The 25,193-nt window shown below is 35.5% G+C and overlaps 7 protein-coding genes across 17 annotated transcripts; 4 read left to right on the top strand and 3 right to left on the bottom strand.

Annotated features, from left to right (window-relative positions):
• Positions 1 to 464: 464 nt before the first annotated feature.
• On the top strand, positions 465 to 6,150 carry LOC141900141 (choline transporter-like protein 1). Of its 5 annotated transcripts, none has more exons than XM_074786907.1 (17): positions 465 to 590; positions 740 to 797; positions 933 to 1,037; positions 1,119 to 1,267; positions 1,344 to 1,562; positions 1,640 to 1,812; positions 1,906 to 1,995; positions 2,085 to 2,230; positions 2,305 to 2,491; positions 2,573 to 2,741; positions 2,867 to 3,007; positions 3,082 to 3,197; positions 3,291 to 3,328; positions 3,421 to 3,549; positions 3,623 to 3,715; positions 3,806 to 3,901; positions 4,996 to 6,150. In XM_074786907.1, the coding sequence occupies exons 2-17, from the start codon at positions 771 to 773 to the stop codon at positions 5,101 to 5,103; spliced, it is 1,986 nt and encodes a 661-aa protein (XP_074643008.1). In that variant the 5' UTR covers positions 465 to 590; positions 740 to 770; the 3' UTR covers positions 5,104 to 6,150. The 5 variants fall into 5 exon arrangements, with proteins under 5 accessions (XP_074643008.1, XP_074643009.1, XP_074643007.1 ...); XM_074786908.1 differs by having other exon boundaries at positions 2,582 to 2,741; XM_074786906.1 differs by adding an exon at positions 4,024 to 4,067 and having other exon boundaries at positions 2,305 to 2,741; positions 4,996 to 5,118.
• Positions 6,151 to 6,372: 222 nt separating this feature from the next.
• Positions 6,373 to 7,679, bottom strand: LOC141899699 (deoxyhypusine hydroxylase-like). Its single transcript, XM_074786138.1, has 4 exons — positions 7,293 to 7,679; positions 7,141 to 7,217; positions 6,817 to 7,063; positions 6,373 to 6,734 (listed from the first exon to the last, which is right to left on the bottom strand). The coding sequence occupies exons 1-4, from the start codon at positions 7,573 to 7,575 to the stop codon at positions 6,418 to 6,420; spliced, it is 924 nt and encodes a 307-aa protein (XP_074642239.1). The 5' UTR covers positions 7,576 to 7,679; the 3' UTR covers positions 6,373 to 6,417.
• A 115-nt stretch (positions 7,680 to 7,794) lies between these two features.
• Positions 7,795 to 9,404, top strand: LOC141900285 (cytoplasmic tRNA 2-thiolation protein 1-like). The gene is made up of 2 exons (XM_074787095.1): positions 7,795 to 7,865; positions 8,135 to 9,404. The coding sequence occupies exon 2, from the start codon at positions 8,217 to 8,219 to the stop codon at positions 9,240 to 9,242; it is 1,026 nt and encodes a 341-aa protein (XP_074643196.1). The 5' UTR covers positions 7,795 to 7,865; positions 8,135 to 8,216; the 3' UTR covers positions 9,243 to 9,404.
• A 361-nt stretch (positions 9,405 to 9,765) lies between these two features.
• On the bottom strand, positions 9,766 to 12,950 carry LOC141900284 (uncharacterized). 2 transcript variants are annotated; one of them, XM_074787093.1, is made up of 9 exons: positions 12,839 to 12,950; positions 11,466 to 12,765; positions 11,251 to 11,375; positions 11,071 to 11,176; positions 10,939 to 10,986; positions 10,659 to 10,851; positions 10,387 to 10,573; positions 10,116 to 10,288; positions 9,766 to 10,037 (listed from the first exon to the last, which is right to left on the bottom strand). In XM_074787093.1, the coding sequence occupies exons 1-9, from the start codon at positions 12,886 to 12,888 to the stop codon at positions 9,766 to 9,768; spliced, it is 2,454 nt and encodes an 817-aa protein (XP_074643194.1). In that variant the 5' UTR covers positions 12,889 to 12,950. The 2 variants fall into 2 exon arrangements, with proteins under 2 accessions (XP_074643194.1, XP_074643195.1); XM_074787094.1 differs by having other exon boundaries at positions 11,466 to 12,744; positions 12,839 to 12,924.
• A 276-nt stretch (positions 12,951 to 13,226) lies between these two features.
• On the top strand, positions 13,227 to 14,600 carry LOC141899246 (ATP-dependent Clp protease proteolytic subunit, mitochondrial-like). The gene is made up of 6 exons (XM_074785430.1): positions 13,227 to 13,370; positions 13,559 to 13,753; positions 13,839 to 13,935; positions 14,014 to 14,201; positions 14,280 to 14,385; positions 14,462 to 14,600. Exons 1-6 carry the CDS (start codon positions 13,344 to 13,346, stop codon positions 14,590 to 14,592), a joined length of 744 nt encoding a protein of 247 aa, XP_074641531.1. The 5' UTR covers positions 13,227 to 13,343; the 3' UTR covers positions 14,593 to 14,600.
• A 7-nt stretch (positions 14,601 to 14,607) lies between these two features.
• Positions 14,608 to 16,471, bottom strand: LOC141899245 (uncharacterized). Of its 2 annotated transcripts, none has more exons than XM_074785428.1 (2): positions 16,425 to 16,471; positions 14,608 to 16,307 (listed from the first exon to the last, which is right to left on the bottom strand). In XM_074785428.1, the coding sequence occupies exon 2, from the start codon at positions 16,301 to 16,303 to the stop codon at positions 14,711 to 14,713; it is 1,593 nt and encodes a 530-aa protein (XP_074641529.1). In that variant the 5' UTR covers positions 16,304 to 16,307; positions 16,425 to 16,471; the 3' UTR covers positions 14,608 to 14,710. The 2 variants fall into 2 exon arrangements, with proteins under 2 accessions (XP_074641529.1, XP_074641530.1); XM_074785429.1 differs by lacking the exon at positions 16,425 to 16,471 and adding an exon at positions 16,397 to 16,410.
• A 218-nt stretch (positions 16,472 to 16,689) lies between these two features.
• On the top strand, positions 16,690 to 25,092 carry LOC141898533 (cytosolic carboxypeptidase-like protein 5). Of its 5 annotated transcripts, none has more exons than XM_074784475.1 (18): positions 16,690 to 16,741; positions 17,214 to 17,331; positions 17,421 to 17,510; positions 17,581 to 17,752; positions 17,853 to 18,022; positions 18,692 to 18,872; positions 19,030 to 20,013; positions 20,093 to 20,262; positions 20,527 to 20,662; positions 20,979 to 21,166; positions 21,255 to 21,439; positions 21,527 to 22,080; positions 22,164 to 22,231; positions 22,493 to 22,543; positions 23,251 to 23,437; positions 23,579 to 23,649; positions 23,728 to 23,782; positions 23,894 to 25,092. In XM_074784475.1, exons 2-18 carry the CDS (start codon positions 17,225 to 17,227, stop codon positions 23,996 to 23,998), a joined length of 3,474 nt encoding a protein of 1,157 aa, XP_074640576.1. In that variant the 5' UTR covers positions 16,690 to 16,741; positions 17,214 to 17,224; the 3' UTR covers positions 23,999 to 25,092. The 5 variants fall into 5 exon arrangements, with proteins under 5 accessions (XP_074640576.1, XP_074640575.1, XP_074640574.1 ...); XM_074784474.1 differs by having other exon boundaries at positions 17,214 to 17,324; positions 17,417 to 17,510; positions 23,251 to 23,438; positions 23,586 to 23,649; XM_074784473.1 differs by having other exon boundaries at positions 17,214 to 17,324; positions 17,417 to 17,510.
• The last annotated feature ends 101 nt before the right edge of the window (positions 25,093 to 25,193 follow it).

Genomic DNA, 25,193 nt, shown 5'->3' on the forward strand with positions numbered 1-25,193 from the left:
GGAATTCCAGAGAGGTTATTAAAATAATATCCGGTACCGGTACTTAATTGATTCTGAAGTGATACGTACACTGTCGTGGCATGAAGAACCAAAATAGAATATCGCCTATTTTAGTCTAACTGTTACGGTCGTTTCTTCACGTTAAAAAACTATGTCGAAAGGTCATTTTCCAAAGCTGTGTTTTAATACAAATATTGGCACTTTTTAAATCTATTTCATCTATTTGGTTTGGATAATTAAGTAGTTTTGTAACACCGTACCAAACATTTATATGTATGTATTATATATATACACGTGCAATTTTTTTTTCTCTGGAATGTATTTTGTAACCAATTAAAGTTAATATTTTCTCTTCTTTAAGCTGAAGTTGCAAGCTTATTAAATTGCGGATGAAATATGGGATTCGAAACTATATCAGCTTCGAACAGAACCGAACTGGCCTGACTTGAATCTAGTTAGTGGTCTCCGGATCCCTGGATGGGAGAGTCGCAGAGGTAATAAATAAATAATTGTAGTAAATGAATAAATAGTTTTCAGTTTCAAAGAGTCAAAAATTGTTTGGTATATGTGCTGAGCGTTAATTTTATAAGGTATGTATGATTAATGTATGATCAATATAATGGGTGATAAAGACCCTACTTTAATAAAGTGTCAAAAGAAGAGAGGCGACCTCCAATTAAATTCAAGACAAATTTATTTTATTAACGAAGGGGTATGTTTTTACTATCATTTATTTCAGCAATACTGATAATACAAGTTATTAAGCAGACATGTGTGGCTGTTGTGGAGATAGAAAGGTATAATTTTCCTTTCTGATGGCCCTCAAAAGCTATTCCTACTCTTAAGACTAAGAAAGACTGTTATTATTAATATTAAAATAAATAAGTTAGTTAAGATCAGATTAGATTTCATATTATTTGGTTTTTGAATAGGAGGATGAAGTTGACACGAAGGTTGAAGCTCCGAATCCGCTTAAAAAGCGCAGCTGTACAGATATAATCTTTCTCATCATTTTCTTAGCATTCGTTGGTGGGATGGTAAGTTATAACTTAACAACTACTGTCATATATAGTTCACTATTCGATAACTACAAAGTATATTTTCTTCTTGCTTGATAGATTTATGTAGCGTGCTACGGGTTGATCAACGGTAATTTGTATCGTCTATTGAACGGTTATGACAGTTATGGCGATATTTGTAATTACAACAACACCAAGAATAACATGGTAAACATGGACTTGAGCGGCAAAGACACGACTGGTTTGAAGTAAGCGTATCTCTTAACTTAATAACAAAAAAGCATGTTGATTGTAAGTTGATTAATGATTATGATATATTTATAGTTACGTGTTCTTCATGAATACTTTGTATCCGAGATCGGCGCTGACAATTTGTGTTAAGAAATGTCCGGATCGCTACATGAACCAACCGTACGAATATTATGAGTTCGCAAAGAGAACCGGATCGCATCTTTGCACGTACAACTGGCCTTTAGATAAATATAACACGTCGACTGGTCACATGTCTCAGGATGGACCGTGTCCCACTGAAGCGTATGAAAGGTAGGTTTAGTACCAGACTCAAAAAACCTGAACTAGCGATTAAATAAATAAATGAATGTTGATTGTTTATTATTTAGCGTACCTATACTGAATCGATGCATTCCTGCATTCTGGAAACGAACGAACATGACTGCTGACATCAAGAAATCCGTTATATCCTACCTGAATTCGATAGACACGTTTCAAAAAGTGATGTTTGACTTGTATCAGGTTTGGAGAGAGATTCTTGGGCTTTGCTTTTTAGCTCTGGGTATGTCGACTAAATTGGCCAGTACTCTCTTTGTATTCCCAGTTGCTTATCATCTTGTTAGTATCTTATTTTCATTCTAATTATATTTTTAAGCATTCTCTGTTATTATGGTGTTCATCATACGTTTCTTGGCTCAGATTATTGTATGGGTGATCATAGCGCTCTCAGTTATTGGAAGTATTGGTAAATGAAATTCATATCATTATACTGCAGTGTTCTATTTCAAACAAATTCGTGTAGAGCATAAAATTCACTGATGTTTAATTTTTCAGCTGGAACTGCTGTTTTGTGGGTTATGTTTGCTCATTATAAGAATAAGTTAGATGAAGACACGCACATGCAGATTCCGTTGTTAGATGTACAAATAAGCAATGAAAAAGCATTCCTTACATTCGCTATCATAGCCACGATATTGACAGTAAGTTGGCCAAATTCATGAAAACATTTATGTTTATAACGCGTCTTCTTATACATTTTCAATGTTATTTCTAGGTTATACTGTTGTTAATTCTGCTGGTAATGAGAAAGCGCGTCGCGCTCACTGTTGCATTGTTCAAAGAGGCTGGAAAATGTGTTGCAGCTATGCCATTCCTACTGATCCAACCACTCTGGACATTTTTGATGCTTATTTTGTTCTTTGTGTTCTGGTTCTTTGTGTTGGCCTGTCTTTCTACTGCTGGTAAGGTTGAGGTACTTATAAATGTGAATGCTTGCGCAGGGACTGTTTTTACTAAGTTTGAATTTAAAATCTATTTTTCAGATATTCCAGTAGTAAATAACTCAACTGGCTATATAAATTTTGAAGACGCAGGTCAAGTGCGTTTTCTCTGGATCTATCACCTTATCGCCTTGATATGGGTGTCTGAATTCATTCTAGCTTGTCAAGAGTTGGTTATCGCGGGTGCAGTAGCGACGTGGTATTTTGAAAGGTAATTTAATACGATTTTGACCTGATAGAAACCGAGAATTTAAACTGAATACTTTAGAGATGATGATGATGATGATGATTTGATTACAATGACATAATGCATGTGTACTGGTATTTTGTTTTCAGAGAAAAAGAGAAAGTGTCATGTCCAATTGGAAAATCAGTTTGTCGAACAATCAGCCATCACCTTGGTTCTGCTGCATTTGGCGCTTTCATCATAACTCTAGTGAAGTTCCCGAGGATGGTTCTCATGTACTTTGAGAAGAAGTAAGTTTCTGGATGACATTCTTGATGTGATCGTAAATGAGTGCAAACTTTTAATAAAACGAAATGTATTCAAGGATGAAGGCTACTGAAAATGAATGCACCAAGTTTTGCTTGAAATGTTGTATTTGTTGCCTGTGGTGCTTGGAGAAATGTTTGAAGTATCTTAATCGAAATGCTTACATCGTTATAGGTAAGTTTTATGCAATCTCTATAAGCAAGTCAAATGCCATATGAATGTTTGGAGATGAAATGAAAATTGAAAAATAATGTTTTTTCATTTCAGCCATTGAAGGATCAAACTTCTGCTCATCTGCTAAGAAGGTACTTAATCCAGTTGCATCTTTTGATTTTAGAATTAATCAAATAGCTTCAGTCTGAATAAGGAAATTAATTGTTTATGTTGTTGTTTTTAGGCGTTTATTACACTGCTATCTAATGTCCTCAGAGTTGCGGCCATTAACAGTGTTGGAGATTTCATGCTATTACTTGGTAAACTGGGAGTCATGGCTGCTACTGCGGCTGTCGGTGTCGTCATATTCAGTGTAAGAGAAAGTTTCTGCTGTCTATTTCTAATGATTGATATTTTGCTTTAATTGATTTATATTCTCATTATAGACTCGTAGTGATCTGAACTACTATGGAGTGCCAGTTATAATTCTATGCATGTTTGCATTCTTCGTAGCGCATTGTTTCCTTTCTATTTATGAGGTGAGTCACTATTATTGATTGCATATAAAATATTGAAATTTGTTTAAATTGAATATTTAGATTTGAATTATTTCCGTATCTAAATTTCAGATGGTGGTTGATACTTTGCTTCTGTGTTTCTGCGAAGATTGCAGAATTAATGATGGTTCCCCTGGACGTGAATATTTCATGAGCTCTACTCTTATGGTAAATATCTTTCGTTCATCCAGTCCGGTATCTTTTTAAGTTTAAGACACCTAGTACTTCCAAAAAAAGGGATTTGTTTTCTGGCAACTGTTTGGAATAACTAAATTTTGATTTGTATTTAGAAATTTGTTAAAGACAATTATCCCTCACTCTAATAGATTCATAGGTAATGTAGGTATTGAAGTAGCATGGCATTAATCACAAACTGATAGTCTATTCACACAAAACCTGTAAATGCATCCCGATGTTAGTTACTGTATTGATTCATGATCGTATATACTCATGTACGATTACGCAATAAATGATTATATCAAACGGCTTCAGGAATCCTTTTTGAGATGATTTTCGGTGCATTTGTGAAGTTTATACCCCTAATTAGTTCGTTCTGTGGATCCATGAAAAAACCCTGAAAAATCATAATATGAAGCATGAAACATAAATAAATTATTACAAATACTGGAACCTACGAGTCAAATTGAAAGTAAGGCACAGTTGCACCCAGGTACATTGATTGTACCGGGGTTTGACTAATGGGTTCTTATGCAATTATAAAATGGCATGATATAAGTCACACATAATAACTTTGCATGTAAATTACATGCCCTAAACAGCTTGCTGGCATGATGCTTCAAATTTAAGTCAAAATTTAATGAAAGTATGATCTGGGTTTTCCTTTTTGTACAAAAATGATCATATAAAAATATTGTTGTTCTTGGGTCTTTGCTTTAATTGATACTCTTACTTCATATGAGACAGGGTGGCCACTGACCTATAAAACTCAGGGAATCAGAAAAATCTAGAAAAAAAACAGGGAAAACTAAGGGAATTGGACAAATTTTGCAAAAAAACATGGAAAACTCGGGCAATATGTATGATATGCTTTTGACCACGTGTTATTTATCAATACGTGATTCATGAAAAATGATTAGATTATTACATTTAAAACCAAGAAATTTCTCGGATTCACTCAAGGAATTGTGTTATAACATGGCAAAATCATGGAAAACTCTGAAAAATTTGTAAATCAGCTGAAAGTGGCCACCATAAAGATTATTATTATTATTATTATTATTATCATGTAATATTTCCTGCAGGCCTTTGTGAAGACCACCAGTTCCCAAATTGAAGACATCAAAAAAGGTGGCGATGGCAAAAATGTTGAGATTGTTAAGGACGAAGAAGAGAATCTCAATGCAATCTAATTGAAGCAGATAATAGAGAAACACAGTGTGTAATCCATTCAATACAGCTGATATCTCTTGTGTACTGTATGACTTAATCTAGTCATGTTGCAAATTCAATCTGAAGTCAAGTGCAGGATAAATCAATGCCAATAAACCTGATAAAGCATTTGTCAACTATTGTGCTTCTAAAATTCATGAGCAAAAAAGTTTAATGATAAAGGTGATACATTTTCTGGCAATTCAATGGTCACAGATTTTCTCGGCATGGCACCTCTATTCACTTAGATAAATATAAAATGTATATATCTGCTGTAAGCATGAAAATAGTATCGCAATGAAGTAATATATTCATGACTTATTGATCATGAACTGTTAATTCTGTCATATTCTACGAATATTCTGTATAATTTGCATATTGAAATAACTATTTTTGAGATTCGTATAGGTGGAGATTATTTTATTAGTTACGAGATGTAATAAATCGTTAATGCAACTTAGAAATTATTTGTCCAGCATTGTACTAATTTATTTCCGATTTTATTTTCAAATCAAAGTACATGTATAATGTATATTAATCGATGGGTATCACAGTATAAGGCGTGATTAATTTTTCCCAATTGAAAGAATAACAGTGTTATAATAGTATACTCTGATATACATCTGAAATGTTCACCTATCGCATTATTTTATGTGGCTTGCTTATTTTCTTCTTTGTAGTTATAATTTGTCTATTAGGTATTACGACAAGTACCTATAATGTACTATGCGTATATGATATTTTTAGTCCATTGTAATGAGGTTATTTTTGGAATTTAGATGATTTACAGATATTGTTTTGATAAAAATATCCATTTAATGTTTTTCAATGATGAAATGTCCAATAATTATTAATGTACTTTGAGTACTCAGTATTTTTGGTGTTAGTAATCGTAAGTTCATGATACGAGTTAAGACTTTATGCAAAAATATGAATGTCAACGATCTTTAAAGGAATTCTTGCCGTTATATATACATCAAAATTTTATGATCCAAAATGTGTGCCACTTTTCTACGCAATTTCTATATACCAATAATAAGTCTTTATGTATTATTTACTAATAGTTGTTATGCTTAATGTAATGAAAGATATTGGAAGGTTTCCATATCCTAGGATAAGATATAAGGACCAGTTTAAGCTGCTGTAATCGGAGTGAATTTGAGTTAACCCCGGTACACTACCACCGCCATGACAGCTTCTAACATGAACATGAAATCCAAATCCAACTGACAACCAACAGAATTTGTCTTTATATTTTACACGTCATAATTTATTTGCACAGAATAATGTGTGTATCAGGTGTTAAACTGTTGTTTATTGAGACCATCTGCGTATTGGAATTCATCGCTTTTGTTATAATCGCACATATCCAGAGCTACTTCGCAGCTTTCTTTAACAACTATTTCACGATCTTTCAAATAATTCTGTAGCAGCTGCATACATTCATCAGTTGCGATTGCACCGAGTGCTTCAGCGCATTCATGTCTCACCATGGGAACCTCATTCTCATCCTGTAGATTCACCTTCAGCTGTTCTACCGGAGACTTGTTCGCCATTTGCCCTAAAACGTATGCGATCTCATGTCGAAATAAGGCACTTTTACATTTGAGACCTGAAAAACAAAGTATAAGAAATGGATGAAATAGTTTTGAGATTGATGATTTGATAAGAGATGAGTATGAAGAAGTATTTACCCTCAGCTAGCGATAAAGCTGATTCATCATCTCCACGGTTTCTCAGGGAAAACATTGCTCTATAACGCTTGAATAATGGAAGTGTCTCATCTAAAAGTGTTGCCTTAAGTTCATTAACACTGCTTTCCTCGCATGGTGGGGCGGGATCTACTGAACAGTAGGGATTTTCTGACAATATTTCCTGCTTGGACTTTTCACTATGCAGCCACTGGATACGCTCAACAGCCAACTGACAAGTTTCAGCCACCTGAAATACAAAATTTATTCTCCATTTACTGGATTGAATAATTCAGTGTGTAAATTTGTCTTGAGTGAAGAACTTACAGCAACCGATGAATCTTTAGAATATTCCTTCAATAGATCAATGACTTCAGTAGATCCTATTGCTCCGAGTGCCTCACCTAAAATATTAAGAAAAAAGTGAAATAACTGAAAATAATTGAAAAGTAGTGATGAAGAAAGAATAATCAAATTACCAGCTTCGTGACGGACCATTTCATCTTGACAGGTATCTTTCAACACCGACGACAAAATTGGTATTGCAGAAGTGTCTTTTAATTGACCTAAGCAATAGGCACATTCGTGTTTCAGAAGCGCGGACGGATCTGAAAAGCATTCGGAAATCCCAGCGATAGCTTTTTCCGATCCCAAATTTTTCAAAGTAAAAAGAGCTCTAAATCGTTCCTTCATCGGCCTCTGTTGGTCAATCAATACATTCTTCACGCGAACAATAACATCATCCTCTACAGTAATCGGCATTTTAAACGTCGAGTCGCAGATAAATATGAATACTCTCCAAAAAATTAAAAATTTTGGGCTAAAAAATTCACCGTGTTCCTTTTACAAGGAGGCTGCCATATTGTGGGCGATCCTAAATTACGGTCTTATGGCTTCGAATTGCATCCTACAAATATTGAATATTGGTATAAATACGGGATTCGAACCAACTGTGACAATTTCACACTCCAACATCCACCAGATATTCGGCGTATTGTGCAACGTGCTCTAGCGCTGTTTGACATGGACATGCCTCACTGATTTTATTTACGGTAAGCAAAACATAGACTTATCACACTAGTAGTAAGGACAGACCTAGCCGAAGCCGCTTGCTGACAGTGACCTTTTAGAGGCAATAGTTAGTATACTGTCCGTGGTGGCTTGTCTCAATAAAATTAAATTGAATTAGTGCCAACAGAACAACAATCTCATTCTCAATGACAATGTGCCGTGTGTGTGTGGTGTGTAAAAAAGATTATGAAATGTGTATTCGTGACGACGACATTTAACTGATAGCCATAAACTGTTTTGTTTTTTGCAGATTGTGGTGAGTGTGTTAAATCCTACCTTCAAATAATTCTTGAATTGAAAGTTGAAAATAAGAAAGTCAAAGAACGAAGACGATGCCTCGGCGCAAATGTGGATTATGCGAGAAATCTGCGATCCTAAAGAGACCGAAGACCGGGGATACTTTATGTAAAGAATGCTTTTTCTGGTCGTTTGAAGAAGAGATTCACCATACGATCGTATCGGCCGAATTATTCACTCGCGGTGAAACAATCGCGATCGGCGCTTCAGGCGGAAAAGATTCCACCGTATTGGCGTACGTGATGAAATTACTGAACGAACGATACGATTACGGTTTGAATTTGCTTCTCGTGTCGATCGACGAAGGCATAACGGGATACAGGGACGATTCTTTAGAAACCGTGAAGCGTAATGAACAGCAGTACGACATGCCTTTGAAGATTGTATCGTACCGGGAACTTTACGGTTGGACGATGGATTCGATTGTCGAAGCGGTCGGGCGGAAAAATAATTGTACGTTTTGCGGTGTTTTCCGTAGAAATGCCCTCGATCGCGGCGCCGTGTTGGTGAAAGCCGATAAAATAGTGACGGGTCACAACGCCGACGATATAGCCGAGACGGTCATCATGAATATACTACGCGGTGATATTGCCAGATTGAGAAGGTGTACGTCGGTATCTACCGGTTCAGAAGGGATGTTGCCTCGTTCGAAGCCTTTTAAATATACGTACGAGAAGGAGATAGTGATGTACGCGTATTTTAAGAAATTGGATTATTTTTCGACGGAATGCGTGTATTCTCCGTACGCTTACCGCGGATACGCTCGAGCTCTCATCAAAGATCTGGAATCTATTCGCCCCAGTACGATTATCGATATCATACATTCCGGTGAGAGTCTGACGGTTAAAAAAGACGTTAAAATGCCCGTGCAAGGTCGATGTACGCGTTGCGGATATATATCCAGCCAGTCTGTTTGTAAAGCTTGTGTCCTGCTCGAGGGACTGAATAAAGGACTTCCGAAGTTAGGCATCGGAAAAACGCACAAAGTTCGAAGGTTGGCTGGTTTGAGTGAAAATGATTCTTTGTCGGATTCATCGACTAAACAAATTCCTGAATTCTAGATGTGACGAACACCAAAAGGAATATTTATCACAATTAGTACTTTTGTATTTATAGTACTTGTACTTGGATCAATATTCAAAATAGTCTATGTAAAACGGTAGCAGATCTAGATCCCTCAAGTGTCCTCGAGAATTTTAGCCCAACTTAAAACGGTAGCAGATCTAGATCCCTCAAGTGTCCTCGAGAATTTTAGCCCAACTTGAGAGACCTATTATCTTTTAAAATAAATTTCTGACACAAAGAGGTCTACTAGAGACTAGAGATCTGCTCCTGTTAGATGTACATTGATTACCAATGTGAACAGATCAAGAAGAATTGACTAATAACAATCCCAAATAATTCCATCTAATTGAATAGATACGCAGCTTGTCACCATGATTATTAGATTTGTATAAATATGAATATAACACAATATCAAAAATATAATAAATGGACGGAAAACCATGTCAGATCACATTAATTTCACTATCGAGAGATTCATTTGGAATAATGTTACTAATTACGATAGTTATTATGAAAATATCAAACTTCATTCAAGAAATTGAATTTGATTTCATCTTTTGCTTTTATCAACAGATCACGCAGGGCATCAAATGTTTTCATGAACTGCTCAAATGATTCTGGCTTCTTTATCAAGTCTTCCCAAGTTGTCTGTGTAAAAGGTTTGCTGTTAGTCAGCCACTTCGACATTTTGTCCGAATAATTGTCATGTTCCGAATCATCTGTTGATTTGCAAGCTTCTAGGAGATTGATGAAAGCATCGTGCATCCATTTAACATAAATACCACCAGTGTCTGAAATATCAACAATATGTATGGTACTAAAATCAGCACTATTCTAGATTTCACGAGGGTTTCTTATTGAATACTCACCAATCCTTTCTAGACTTTTTTCTAAGTATGTCAGAGCTTCTAACGGTCTTTGTGTTCGCAAGTAAAATCTCCCAATCACAGCATAAGCTTGTTTATGATAACAACTTGAACTATTCAAGCAGATTTTAAACCTTTCCAATACATCTAGGTATTCATTTTCTGCTTCTTCAGTCCTAGAAATTCATTAAAGTATTTGGCTACTGTACAATGAAAATAAAAGTCAAAGAAATTCAAAGTTTACGTGCATTAAGATATCTAATAAATGACAAACCTTCCAGTTAAGAATAAAACATCAGCAAGTTTTAAACTCGACATTCCACTCCTCCAACTAATATCACCATATTTGGAGACACAAGTATTCATGCTTGTTTTTGCTTCGGTTTCTGCGATAACTACAGCAGTTTTCCAATCATTCGAGTTCATCTCACTTCTTCTAGCTTTGATAATCATGCAAGACACTGCAAATTAGATTGATTCAAATAATCCATATTGTGAAATATTGAAGAATTTTGTTTTATATACATGTAGTACTACTGTACCTACCTAAATTTTCCTGAAAAGTTGCCAATGAAGGATGCATACTTCCGAGGCAATTACCAGCTATTTGATAAGCAGTATTTGCGTGTTGCAGATATGCGTCTTTATCAAATGATTCTGCGACTTGAAGAGCAGTGGACACAGCTAAATGTGTATGAGCAAGCACAACTGATTCGACAGTGGTAGCCACTGGATTTTCCTGAAGTAAACATAAAAAGGTTGTTTTACTGGTAGAGAGGCCTACCGGTATGTACATAAGAAACTCTTGTGTTACTAAATAACTTACTGAATTATCTATTACACCATAAATCTTCTTTGCCAAATTCAATGTCATCTGTAAATGAATACGACTAATTAATACGATAACAGTAATACAGGTGATAGAAAGGTGGAGATATACATGTATAATTATTTTTACCTTGGCAATGTTGATTCCTTCTTCATCCATGATGAATGCATTTGAAAAGTCAATATAATTCAGCAATGACTTTACAAATACCGGATGATTCATACCAAATATTTCACTACAAAAATACAATATTCCTAAGTTCTATATCCAATCTAAAATGACACATCTAAAATTTGTTGTCAAACTCACCAGGCCTGTTGAACAGCGTGTTTGGCCAACATGCCTGCTTTTTGGATCTGCAGCCTGTGAATATATGCTTGAGTGGCAATGCATAAAACATCAATGAATTGGTTTTCATTTACAGTTTTAACATTCTGAAAAACAATAAACCTTCATTAACAAAACTGCTCAGACATTATTCTTTATAAAAATCAAATATCAGTAATTAATGCAATAACACAGACCTTCAGTGCTTTATGTGCCCAATCAAGTCCAGATATGTGGTTCCCATATTTCTGTTGTAAGTAACTCAACTCTAAATAGTATCCGGTTTTATCAAGGATATCCTGTCCGAATGACATCAACTCAATAACATGACCAACTTGAAGCGCTATGTTTAATGCACTATGGGCTGATTTGTATTCATGGTTTATGTTTCTGACATGCGCAAGTTTCACGGATGCTTCATATGTGGAAGTTAATGTTTCTAAACACTGATAACTGGCTAGGTATCTCAGCACAGTTGCCATTACTATTTCAGCTTCGTTATGGCTACCATATTCTTGTAACAGATCGAAGAACTTGAAACCCAGTTTAACAATCAAATCTCGATTTTCAGGGATTTTTGCCGATCCCACTGTAGTTGCAAAGTTACAGAATGATGTTGTCAAACACTTGATTGGTTCCACCAAATAGAGCAGTTTCATTTGGTTCAGATACTTGATCAATAAAAAGTAATTTTTCACATCAGACAAAAGTTCTTGAACTGCCTCAGCCATACAAAATACAAAACCATCCGGTAATTTACCAGAACTGTAGGCTACGAAAGTGACTTCAAAATTTTGGATATGTAATAGAGCTAACTTTTCATCAGAAAGTTGTTTTAAGTCAGCTGCATTTTTACTATTCTTCAATCTCTGAAAATGTTCTTCTGGATGATGGATACTGGATTTAAGTGGTTCATCAATCCAGAAATCGACCATTCCTCTAACATGAACACTTCTGTTAGTGTCTGTTTCTCCCTCATTATTCGTGATGTCATCATTATTTTTCTGTTCTTCATTTTCTTCATCAATTTTAAGCTTTGCTTGAATGTCAGGAAGTGGATCGTATCTCGGATACTGAAGATTAGGAGAGGTCAGATATAGTGTACTTGGACTGTAGGCGAGCTCACCAGGTCTCCTTATGATGGTATTATCCAAGAAACCAAGCAAGGCGTTATACTTTAGGCGGATATGTGGCTCAACTGAACAAGTACTGAGGGCACTGTAAAAATGTTTATACCATGTTGAGCTATGTGATCGACATGCTAGAAGATCAATCAACCATCGGACTTTTTCTTGACGAGTTTCACCAGATAATATCAGTTCAACCTCCTTTTCTTTCAACACTTGGCGACTCTTCAAATAATCTAGTACATCCTCAACTCGAAGCACTTGTAATATGGAAACTCTGTTGACTTTAACTCGCATAACATTCTGAGTATTTATACTGTTAAGATCTTCTGGTTTTGGTATTTTGAAACTGAAATTAGAAAGAGTAGGCCTAATAATTCTACTATTAAGTCATTAGATTAAAATGGTCCTGATGCTAGCCTTGAAAAAGAAAGAAAACATACTTTCTGTGTCTTTTATCACGAGGCTCTGATCGGGTACAAGTAGACGTCATATCTAAATCTAGTTTCTCTGATTTATGAAATTCATTCCTTGAAAAATGACGATGAAAAATGATTTACATTTTTTCTCGGTGCAAGTTTGTTGACATTAACGACACACGATTGTCAAAATTCAGGTTCGAATCCCAGATACAAATTCATTTTTTTAAACTTCAGTTTCATACTCTGTACATCATTTAATATATTGATATTGAAATTTATTTCTAGTGAAAGAACAAATAAATCCCAGACAATCCATAAATGAAAAGGCCTGTATTCATTAAAACGTTCGAGTAATCTACAGGATTCGAGCTTGAATATTTGCCGGTTCATTGCGTAAATGAATCAAGTAACATTCTCTACATTATAACGTCGTTCTGCGCTTATCGATCACCTTGTATATAATCCGCTCTATTATTGAAGGATTCTTATTTTTGCCAATAATTACTAAAAACATAACACAGAAACGATGAGTATTGGTTCTGGTATATTGCGGGTATGATATTTTCTTTTCTTCGTGCGTTAAAAAGAGCGTGAACCCTAACTCCTAGTAAGGCCGATGGTCAATGTTGCTTGAAAAAGCTGATATTGTATAACTTTTGTGTACATATAGGTTCGAATCCCGCATTTCGACTAGTTTTCTCATGAAAATGTACTGGAAATATTTTTGCTCCTTTTTTAAAGAGTACTGCGAAGGTTTTATTTTCAAAACTGCCTCAGCAGATCAACAGAACTACTCAACAACTCGGACTTCATAGTTCAGCTAAGCGATGTATGCCAATGGTACCTATAGTCATCGAACAGACAGGCCGCGGTGAACGTGCTTATGATATATATTCTAGATTACTCAAAGAACGAATCATTTGTTTAATGGGTCCTGTGAGTTAATTACACATTGTTTTATAAACGTAGTTTCAAATGGCTGAACCCATATTTTGATAATTGAGTACTTTTGTAATTTCAGATAAATGATGATATATCTAGTTTGGTAGTTGCGCAACTGCTGTTTCTTCAGTCAGAGAGCATGAAGAAACCAATTCATATGTACATAAACAGTCCAGGTAGATAAAACAAATTAAGCTTACACCGCACGGCAGGGAATCCGCAATATAGCATTCTCTATTGGATATTTATTACAGGTGGTTCAGTGACAGCCGGACTCGCTATTTATGACACGATGCAGTATATTTTACCACCTATTGAAACTTGGTGCGTAGGACAGGCATGTAGTATGGCATCACTGCTTTTGGCCTCTGGTAGTCCGGGAATGCGTCACTCTTTACCCAATGCAAGAATCATGGTTCATCAACCATCAGGCCAAGCTGCTGTATGTATTCACCCAATATCGCCCGGTTTGGAAAAGAATTTTCAACATCCATTATAGCTGTATTTTTCAACATCGTAGGGTCAAGCAACAGACATTCAAATTCAAGCGGAAGAGATTTTAAAATTGAAGAAACAAATCAATGAAATCTATGTCAAACATACAAGTCAACCAATACAGACTATAGGTAATATTACCCAGTGGTTGAAAGAGTTCATTTTAAAGCAAATTGCGTTGTTACAATGTTATTTTGTTTGTTGCAGAATCAAGTATGGAAAGGGATAAATTCATGAATCCGATTGAAGCCAAAGAATTTGGGCTTATCGATAAAGTACTTGAGCATCCACCATCTCCTGGTCGTCAAGAAGAAAATAATGACAAGAACAAATCTTAGTAAATAAATGTACATATTAAATAGATTATTGTTTATTGATGTTTTTATCTTCGTGGCATATGTCAGGAAATTCCATATCTCAATTTTACATTATGGCTTACCGGGAAAACAAATATCATTAACATGTATCATTCTCTACAATTTTTACTGTCATACAAACACGTTCAGCTAAATGATCCTCATATAATTGTTTCCTAGAAAACCCTTTATTACAATTTTGACACTTAAACCTCTGAATCTCACAGTGAACAGTATCCATATGCATTTTACAGTTTTCTTTACTTTTGAACATTTTGGTACAGATATCACACGTAAATGGGCGTAGGTTTGTATGCGTGCGTTCATGTATCTGAAGATGGTAATTACGATTGAAACACTTTCCACATGTTTTACAAGCAAACGATTTGATTTTATCATGTACTGATTCGACATGATGTTTTAAAGTCGTTTTACCTTTGAACGATTTATTACATCGTGTACATGGGTAAACTCGTGGAAAGTATGTTTTTTGATCAGGATTGCCTTCATTGTGGACGCTTTCGATATGCTCGGATAACCACAGTTTCAAAGAAAATCGCCGTTGACATATTTCACAATGAAATTGGTACTTTTTCATGTGAACAGAATTCATATGTCTTGCCAAATTCGTTTTCAATTTGAAATGTTTCCCGCATTCTAGGCAACAGTGCTTCGATTCTCCATGAGTTCGTTTCATATGAGTTTTCAGATCATAAACAGACTTCCCACAAACACTACACAAAGTTCTATCAACTCTATTGTTATTATTTTTCACATGAGAAACAGATTCATCTACAACACTGAGTATTCTAATATTGTTTAGATTTTGTAAAGTTTGGTTATTGTGCTCATTTTGATCGGACTGTTCAGTTGACATACCGGTAAGGCTGGAGGAGGAATTTGAATTTTTCTTAACAAATTTATCCGTTAGAGTCGATAAAGTGGATCGATTTATTGTACATTCACCAACATTTAGACCGAGATTATTTTTAGAGAATTCCTCAGCATTTTGAAGTGATTGTTCTTCATTGGACTGAGTATTTGCGGATGGTAGTACTTCAGAAAGTCTAGTTCCAAAACCAGTGCATTTGGATTGCATTGCTATCAGATCTTTAGCTAATAATGTAGTTTGGACGCCACATTCTCCAACAATACTCCGTGTGCCATTAACAATTGATAGGTTGTGAACTATCTGGCAAGATTTCAAGTGTTCTAAGTTTGCCTTGGACATGCCACTGATTGGAAAAGATTTGATACAAGCTGAAGGAGGACTCGTATCATAGCTGTTGTCAGTTTGTGTACAGTTATCCATGAAATTCAGTTCAGATAACAGAGATAATTCAGGGGTTTGAATAGCTGGTATAGCACAGCAACCAGTCCCACCATCCTCCTCATGATCAATCGTCAACACGTCTTTACCTTTTACAATAATTGAACAATATTCAGTCTCTCTACTGACCGATATACTTAAGTCACCACATTCGATAGACAGACGGTTGTTGACTTTCAACGTTGAAAAGATTTTCAGAAGTTGAAATTCCATGCGCAATATAAGCTTATTAGCAGGATTCGGAGGAGGTGATTCACAAATGTTTTTAAGTAATGGTGCACCAACAAGAAGAGGATCCCATGGCATCTGTTCATCATTTGTGGTCATCGTGATAGTTGAGAGGATGTACGTACTAATTACCATTTAACTACAATAGATGAGATACCGGTTTAGTAGGTACTATATAAAACAGTTTAAAAAAAAATCTAAAATACAAGTATTCTGTCGTAAACGAACTGTCAGCGTGAGATTAATCGAAACCTACCAAAGGAAATACTGGGTTTTCCCAAAAAAGCTTGCACTTCAAATTGTTCAAAACTAATTCATGAAATGTCGGCATATGTTTTTCATAATTTCATACATTTTACTCCTCATCATTATTTATAAAAACAAAAAAGAAGATTTACGCAAAATCTGTCTAAGTGTTGAGATATAAAAGATGATCTAAAAATGATCATTCATTGTAAATGTTTCATCATCGATTCAGTACTGAGTGATTGATTGAAGGTCATGTGACCAGCAACGGGAATAGTTTAAAGATGGCGGACGATGAGTAAATTGTAAAACTGGCTAATTGAAAAAGTAAATTTCTCGTAGTTTTAGCCTCGTCGGATATTGATCATCATAATGCACACCAGAAACTGCAATATAAAGCCCAGAGTGTTTCCACATAACATTTTTTTTTAGTCAGATATGATTTTATTTCCGTTTGCGAATATAAGAATGATGTCGATGTTTTCTTTCGTATAGAAAGTCAATTCAATTCATTCTATATTATCATCACTCAAGCCTATGCCCTACTGCTTAATTTAATTCATTCATAAATTTGCCCCTCTCAAGACTTACATGACAGACAGTGTCTTTGTGACTCAGTCCCACATTAAGTACATTGTCATTGCTCAGTATTTCTTGCTAGTTACCTGGGTAGTGTGTGCTTTTATAATCGGACGGGCTTACCAAACGTGAAAATATCCCATCATCGTGAAACTAAACCACAGACAGGTTACTGACTATATTTTTCCATGCTCACTGAAATCACATTTTTCAATTTCAGAAACAAAGAAGATGGAATTCCGATCAGGTGGACTGCTCTTCACTTCAAAATTTGATTCCGGTAATTTGGCTAAGGTTGAAAAAGTGGCCAAAGATGAAGATGATGATTTAGGTAAGATGTGATGAATGGCATTTTAGATTACTCTCTCGTATAAAAGATATTCAATTTCTCAAAGCACTTCCACAATTATATCAATGTTGCAGGAAGCTATGGTGGATGTGAACCTAAACCTGACTATGAATACAATGTGTGGACAAAACCAGATTGTGCTGGAACTCAATATGAGAATGGCAATCGGTAAGATAATTCATAGGCTACTGTAATAAAGAACAATTTCAAGATATCAATGATATCCTTTCGATGCCAGGTCATGGTTCTATTTTGGTATACGTGGAGGTAATCCGGGACGTTTGTTGAAAATCAACATCATGAACATGAATAAACAAGGAAAACTTTACAGTCAAGGACACGCACCACTTGTAAAAACCGTCCCCGGAAAACCAAAATGGGAACGAATTCGAGACCGTCCTACTTATGAGGTGAAGAAAAAATTAACAATTTGTGAATACAGAAAATTTTCTCAAATTTCAAACGATCATTATTTTCATTTACACATTTTATGACAATTATCTCATGCAGGTTGTCGATAATAACTTCATTCTTACGTTCACTCATCGATTTGCTGATTTCAAGAATGCGACGACTTATTTCACATTTTGTTACCCATGGTCATATACGGAATGTCAGGATCAACTCGCCGCTCTAGACTTGAAATTCAAGCACCTCGCTAAAACTCACAACCCACCATTGTAAGTTCTGTCATACATTACACCATCAACAAACACGCCCATTTCTTTGATGACGTTTGACATTGATTGAGTAGACATAGAGTCAAACTCAGTTTAAGTCTTCCTTAGATAAGTTCTCACTTACTTAGTCAGGTTTCTACAGATTTGGAAATTTTCTTCTGGTGCTCTCCTTTCGACCAGAATGTGCTCTTGGAATAGCAGATATCCACATAGAAGACTGGGGCTGGTTGTTCAAAAGTTGATAAGAGTTAACTGGTGTACAAATACAATGGTGACAATGCAATATCAATTGTCACATGGCATTTATCCACTGGTTCTAACCAACTTTTGAGCAACTTACCCCTGGTAGAGAGGTTTTAATCCAGAATAGCTATTCCTAAATCAGAATAGGGTACGACTACATTCAATCAAAACCTGCCTTGAAGTCACCCCTATTTTTTAGTCCCAATTTATATTATTCCAATTCAAATGTCAATTGGACAACTCCTCAATATCGATAACTTAACTGAGGTTGACTGAGTAGATTTTTTACGTCGACGTTTGATTTGTATGATTAAAACTACTGCCAGTCAAAATGAATCTGTAGATCTTTATTTTAGACAAATGAAAGCATAATTTAACTGCTTTATTATTTCACTGTGTATGGATGAATTTGTTTTTTTATTGCAGGTCTACTCAGTCAGTTTATTACCACCGTGAACTACTGTGCTATTCGCTACAGAAATTACGCGTAGATCTGATAACAATTTCCGATCACAATGCTATAAGTGAGGAAGAAGAACCACGTTTCGATGACAAACTGTTTCCAGATACCCGATCTCCAAGATGCAAGAAATTTGACAGTAAAAGAGTAAATATAGTACAGTGAACCTCGGTTAATCCGTCCTTGGTTACTTATTACATCAGTAAACCATGCTCCGATTTATACACCGCCCTGCTGTGCATACAAAATTGGTCCCATTCATTGAATATGAAGTGATTGAGGATTTTGTTTTTGTTTGTTGTAGGTTTATGTGTTAACTAGTCGAGTACACCCCGGTGAATCACCTGCAAGTCATGTGTTCAATGGATTCCTTGAGTTCATTCTACGTGAAAACGACCCACGAGCAATGAAGCTACGCAAGCAATACGTGTTTAAAATGATACCACTTTTGAACCCGGACGGAGTTATGCTCGGACATTACAGAACGGATACTCGTGGCGTTAATTTAAATCGAATGTATCTCGATCCCGATTTTTCACTTCATCCATCGATATACGGTGCTAAAAGTTTACTCGTTTATCACCACGTTCATAACAAAGTGGTTATCAAACCAAAAGAGGAACCCATCAGTCAGGACGCGGATAAACTGACAGTAAATGATACTCCGAATAGTGAAAGTGATCCACTTGTTGAACAAGGTGATGAAAATTGGAATTTGTCTCATGAAAATGGAGCTGAATTAGCGGCGCATAGAAATCGGACATTCAATGTTGTTTATGGGGAGAAATCTGCAGTCTCGGAGAAAGTTTCTGATCCAACCTTGAGTACATCGCAGTCGGAACATTTTCATTCTGATGTCCTGTTGAAACCTCTCGAATTTGTACCGGTTATTAGGGAAACCTCTAGTGAAATGAATGCCACCGCCAACAAACAAGAAACATCCGTTCAACATTTAACTGCTGACTTTGAGCAGTTAGGAAAAGGAGAGTTAGGCTTAAATGTGAATGTGGCGACCACAGACAGATGTTCTGAACCGATGATTAAGGATAGTTTAATCGATGATGAAACAGAACATTTAGGAAATGAAGGATCTGAAGGTGAAGATGATGAACGTGATAGTGCAGTTTCTTCATCCGGAACAGCGAAGTCCCCGCATCTTTCTGATCCGAAATTATTAGAAATTGCGCCACATGAAAGTGGAATAGCTTTCTACGTTGACTTGCACGGTCACGCATCTAAACGAGGTTGTTTCATTTATGGCAATAATTTGGAGGATGAAGAGAAAATGGTACGCATTCACTGATTGATATTTTCGATACAGTTATATGCTTATCATATAAAACTTTTGAATATCGATTATCTTTTAGATTGATTGTATGCTGTATCCGAAGCTAGCTGCTTTGAACACGGCTCACTTCGATTTCCATGGCTGTACGTTCAGCATTCGAAACATGTATGCGAAAGATAAGAGAGATGGAATGTCGAAGGAAGGATCTGGCAGAGTAGCTATTTATAAAACTATCGGGATAATTCATAGGTAAGAAGAAAGTAAAAGGATCATTTTCACAGATGAGAACATTATTATTAACCTGTTATTAGTCTATATCTCACACCTGATGATGATCTCTAGGGTGAGATCGAAACGTTGTGTATTCTATATATTTTAGATTGTTTGAATAAATAAATTCTTGTTTTTAAATTCTTTTAATCTGTAGATAGTTGGTTTTTATCTTACTATCCGTTCACCACGTTTGAGTGCGGTTATCGTTCTATCATTAACCTGTTTTCTTCATATTTGTAGTTATACGTTAGAATGTAATTATAACACTGGACGTATGGTTAATAGTATACCACCGGCTTACGGTGATAACGGTAAAGCAACACCTCCACCTCTAGCAGGATTTCCACCTAAATATACCATGAATCATTATGAAGATGTAAGTATGATATCAAAAATTCATGAAGACTAAAAATGTACAGCTTTTTTGCTGACTTTTGAGGTAACTTTGAAAGCCTGTAACTCAATAAGTGTTTGGGTTATATTCATCATGAATGTACCGCATGAAACAGAAGAACGTGCTTTTTCTAAGGGGCGTTAAATGTAATAGCCAGGAATAGCCAGAACCGTGTAATTAGCATTTATAAACTCCTATGAATGACTTTTAGTCTTAATGAATTTTTGATGATATGTAAAACTATATGTATCTTTGCTTATAGATACTCAACTGAATATATGCATGTATTGCCTTTCAGGTTGGTAAAGCTCTTGCTATTGCCGCCTTAGATATGTATGAAATGAACCCTTGGTCTAGAATAACGTTGTCAGAATTTAACAGCATTCATACAGTCAGAGAATGGGTACGACGATATTTAAGAGGCATTAGAGGTGGTAAAATGGTGAGAAATGTCACAACATTGAAGCCCTTCAACGGTAGATCGAGGTAGATTGTGTTTTCAAATGAAATAACAGAATAGGTCAAAAGACATTCAGTAAAGATTGATTCATTATGGGTTGAATCTTTTTTTCAGTTTTCAGGCTAACAGTAACTCTAATAATGCATCTAAACCTCAGTTCAACCGTGTTACGTCATCAGAACCAGCATCCTTGTCGAATGTAGCTACAACTTCAAATCGTGGAAATAACAGAAAACCACCTTTTATTCCATTCGCCAATAGAAATAAAGAACTGAAGCCAGTTAAAGATTCAATTCCGTGTATGTATGAGTGCAAAATGACTCAAAATTATTCGCGAATGATTAATTCATCAATTGAATGTTTATGGATTCTTGAATTTTTTCCAGCCAATCAGAAACAAGTGAACCAACAGAAACCTAGACGACGCATGACGATTCCTGGATGTAGTCCACCAAACAATAAGAACAGCACAACTTCCATGACTACAAACAACAATACCACTCCAAATACTGCACAAAAATCTAAAACTCCACCACCTGTTCCATTTGCTATTACTAACTTACCTAGTGGCCTGGATAAACTCTTTCCTAATTCTTGCCCGATGGAGAAACCCACAAAACATGCATTCGAAAGAGGTCAAAATATACCAAACCTACCGTATAGTCGCAGTGACACGCTGACAAAAACTGATATGAAACAAGCTCTCGGTCTTCCTACTGCTAGCGGTACAGACTTGTTATCACTTCACAATAGTCCGTCGTACAAAATGAGCCACCGTCCGCTTAGAACTCAACAGCTGAATGCATCCGACAATAATGAGATGTTTAAACACAATTCAATGATGTCTACTTTGACCGAAGAAAATATTTCACCGAGGAACCTCGCCACTTCAACGTCTACTCATTCAATCGAGGAAGAAAAAGTGAAACAGTTGAAAAATGTAAGATGTTATTACCGGTATCTCTTTTGTTTCATTTGTTGATTTGTAGTTGCCACTCTCTTACAAATTACTTTAACTTGCAGATATCTTTCCTGAAACCTAGACAGAAAGCACAGATGCCAATGCCTACAAAACCGCTTGATGCTCCAAAGTAAGTTGATATTTTGTTGTGTGTAAGTTTTTTCTCTTAATGTATCATTCATTCAATAGTGAATTATTGAGGAATTTACTGCTTGTCTTTTGGCCTCTAGCTTCTTTTCTATATTTGATTCTCCAGTGTTGTTACCTATACCGGTATACCTGTCATAATCTTGATGCACTGCACTATAATTCCATAGACATCAATTGCTGGCGTTCTATTTTATCTTAATATAAACTTGAAGATATCCCTCATAACTTACTCTTTTGACAGAAAACCAGAGTTAAAAATGGCTGCTGTCCGTTTACATGTTGAGGAGACTGGGTAAATAAATGTGATCGCTTTCATGGCAGTTTTTGTTCTTAAATGTAGTTATTTGCTTCATTGAAATACATCTCTTCTCTTAAAAAGGATTTTCGGAAGATGCTGCAAAGGAATTAAAAAGGAAGATGCAACCGTGTATTGAATTTTAAATCTGTTTTTTATCGGTTTCAAATCTTGCATGGGGAGAGATGTTTTTTCATGTCCTGTGGTGTTTCAATTATGCCATGGGTTTTCATAGGTGTTTTGATTACGTTAATCATTTGCATTTTAGAATGAGAAGGTGTGGTTTTACAGTGAGAAGGGCTTTGCTAAGAATCAGCATTTCTTTAATTGCTCATTACAGTCATTTCGCTTCATATCTGGCTCATTACTCATATCGATGATAGAAGCTACATTACTAATGCTTCATTTTCCACCTTAAGAAAATAAGATTTGTTGAATTTCAGCTTTCTTTAGCGTCGCTATTCTGTTAGTTAGTTGAATCTATCGTGGTGTTTGCTATTTACTCATAGAAATTTGGGAGCATTTTTGGGAAATGCAGAATTTTGCTCTACAGAATCTTAACCTTAATTCTATTATTGCTCTGCTTATGATGATATTGATTGGTGTCCCTGATTATCTATCTATTGTCCCTGAATATCTATCTATTATAGACATCCATCCATATCATACTAAACAACTTAAACCTTGCTTGCATATATTTCTAGGTCGGATCCCCCTAAAAGAAAGTCCAACAAACCGTTGAGTACGAGGCGGAGAAGCTCTTCCCATAGTCCAAAAAGTGCCAAAGGTGCAAGGAAAAACAGTGGAACTGATAGTGATGCTGAAAAGAGAAGGCCCCGACGTAGGCGTCTTATAAAAAAGCTAAGGAAAGATTTATCATCTAATAGTGAAGGTAATCTATCTATCCCCCTTAAATCTGCATTATTATTACTCGGTATGTATATATATGGTAAATTGATATTTCATCCAGCTTTTTCTTTTCAAGATTATTCAAAATTTTAAATCAGTATTATGTTTCTGACAACTGTGTTTGTTACAGATGTTCCAATTGAGTTAAACAAGACACTAGAAGGATCAGCGGTACAGTTACACTTCTCACCTCGGTAAGCTTATACTGTACATATTGATTTCAAGTTTTGAAGTTTTCACTTTTCTATTTATTAATTCATTCATCTTACCAGAAGAACGAGCATCACCGATGATACTGATATGGCTGCGTTACAAAATGTAGAGTTGGTAAGTATATAATGTCAATGTGAACTGATATCAAAGAATCATTAGATTCCATTACAATGCATGTACCTTACTTGAATATCTTCGTGACATTTCTATGAATTTATTTTTCAGGACTCTCCTGAAACAATTAGTACTGAATTGATTGATCTTCAAAATCCGCACAATCATCAACATCAAAGCGGTACAAAAACTCCTCTATTCTGGGTGTCATGGTGAACGATTAGTTACACTTGTATTAATGATTGATTTCGTTGAGATGATAGTTTCATATCATCAGATTTACGCTAAGGTCACTGTCGTCGAATATGACGCTTAGTCGGAATAGCTGACGATCTTAAGGGTTACCTCTAGAACAAAGGGAAGAACACTAGACGCTATACTGTATTGACATTGCATATCTACCTTAAAGATAATATAGATACATGCAAATGAGCTGTAGTGCTTACTGATCAAACATTGTATCATATCTTGAAATAGGAATTTAATGCAAGTTTTTGTTTCAATGTACAATTCAAGTTGCCTCATTGTGTCAACGTAATTCACGTGTCAATTGATGTTACAATGGTCTAGCCTTTTGATTTAGACTTTTTATGTGTTTTATGTCATTTCATATTGTTTGTGTATTTTGTAAGAAGACAGATTTTATCACAGGGTGTCAGTGCATATGAATTGATGACTTCTGAATTCCATTTGCGACAAACCGTGCTAAAAGAATGTCTTATATATTGAACCTCTTCTATAGTCTATGATTGAACCTGCTTTTATTTTGTTTCAAGGCATTCATTCTTGACCCAATTTGTAGATAAAAGCACAGACGCCCCACCCTGCAAAGAATATGAACGAAATAGAATATTTCTAAGAACTAGAGAAAGTTGTTCAGTAATATATGTTCGCCCCCAACATATCATTCAAAAAGGTCGAACATTATATTACCTCGAATACATTACGAACAAAAGGCTCATAGGTATCAAATGTTTATAGCGTGGCTTTTTTCTTTTATCCACCTAGTTTAAAGTGATCAATTTATCGTCCAATCTAGAGTTTATTTATTCTGCTCATCTTTTGTGTTTAGTTGGTGAATTTGATTCTAAACATCGTACTTTTTTTTCCGTATTTGTGATTTTTTTCAGAATTCGGGCATTCTTCGTGCCTGTTAGAATTTTGGAGTAAGAAAATTTTACTCCCGTTATTATTTAAGAAATGTATATTATGTGTGTATTCAGACATATCGAACTAAATTATATATTTTTTGAAAAGAAATTATACAAGATGATGTTTTGTTTTTATAATATTTAGAATAAAAGTTTTATGTGAATATTACTTCTTGACCTGATATTTACATTTATATTTTTTGAAGTGGTCGATTCTTAACTTTTTGACGAGTTCCAGTATCTACCGTCGATCTATTGAA

This window comes from Tubulanus polymorphus, chromosome 2 (genome assembly GCF_964204645.1).
Source record: "Tubulanus polymorphus chromosome 2, tnTubPoly1.2, whole genome shotgun sequence".
NCBI lineage: Eukaryota > Metazoa > Nemertea > Palaeonemertea > Tubulaniformes > Tubulanidae > Tubulanus > Tubulanus polymorphus.

Coding starts and splice junctions, on each gene's coding strand:
- LOC141900141 (XM_074786904.1), top strand. CDS start 771: ATGTGTGGCTGTTGTGGAGATAGAAAG. Junction 1,268..1,343: donor AAAGACACGACTGGTTTGAA/GTAAGCGTATCT, acceptor ATATATTTATAG/TTACGTGTTCTTCATGAATA. Junction 3,008..3,081: donor CTCATGTACTTTGAGAAGAA/GTAAGTTTCTGG, acceptor AATGTATTCAAG/GATGAAGGCTACTGAAAATG.
- LOC141899699 (XM_074786138.1), bottom strand. CDS start 7,575: ATGCCGATTACTGTAGAGGATGATGTTATTGTTCGCGTGAAGAATGTA. Junction 7,218..7,292: donor AATGGTCCGTCACGAAGCTG/GTAATTTGATTA, acceptor TTAATATTTTAG/GTGAGGCACTCGGAGCAATA. Junction 7,064..7,140: donor CTAAAGATTCATCGGTTGCT/GTAAGTTCTTCA, acceptor TTTGTATTTCAG/GTGGCTGAAACTTGTCAGTT.
- LOC141899246 (XM_074785430.1), top strand. CDS start 13,344: ATGAGTATTGGTTCTGGTATATTGCGG. Junction 13,754..13,838: donor TCATTTGTTTAATGGGTCCT/GTGAGTTAATTA, acceptor TTGTAATTTCAG/ATAAATGATGATATATCTAG. Junction 14,202..14,279: donor AACCATCAGGCCAAGCTGCT/GTATGTATTCAC, acceptor TCAACATCGTAG/GGTCAAGCAACAGACATTCA.
- LOC141899245 (XM_074785428.1), bottom strand. CDS start 16,303: ATGGTAATTAGTACGTACATCCTCTCAACTATCACGATGACCACAAAT.
- LOC141900284 (XM_074787093.1), bottom strand. CDS start 12,888: ATGACGTCTACTTGTACCCGATCAGAGCCTCGTGATAAAAGACACAGA. Junction 12,766..12,838: donor CGTGATAAAAGACACAGAAA/GTATGTTTTCTT, acceptor TAGAATTATTAG/GCCTACTCTTTCTAATTTCA. Junction 10,852..10,938: donor ATGGTGTAATAGATAATTCA/GTAAGTTATTTA, acceptor TGTTTACTTCAG/GAAAATCCAGTGGCTACCAC.
- LOC141900285 (XM_074787095.1), top strand. CDS start 8,217: ATGCCTCGGCGCAAATGTGGATTATGCGAGAAATCTGCGATCCTAAAG.
- LOC141898533 (XM_074784475.1), top strand. CDS start 17,225: ATGGAATTCCGATCAGGTGGACTGCTCTTCACTTCAAAATTTGATTCC. Junction 22,081..22,163: donor AAGTGAAACAGTTGAAAAAT/GTAAGATGTTAT, acceptor TTTAACTTGCAG/ATATCTTTCCTGAAACCTAG. Junction 22,232..22,492: donor AAACCGCTTGATGCTCCAAA/GTAAGTTGATAT, acceptor CTCTTTTGACAG/AAAACCAGAGTTAAAAATGG.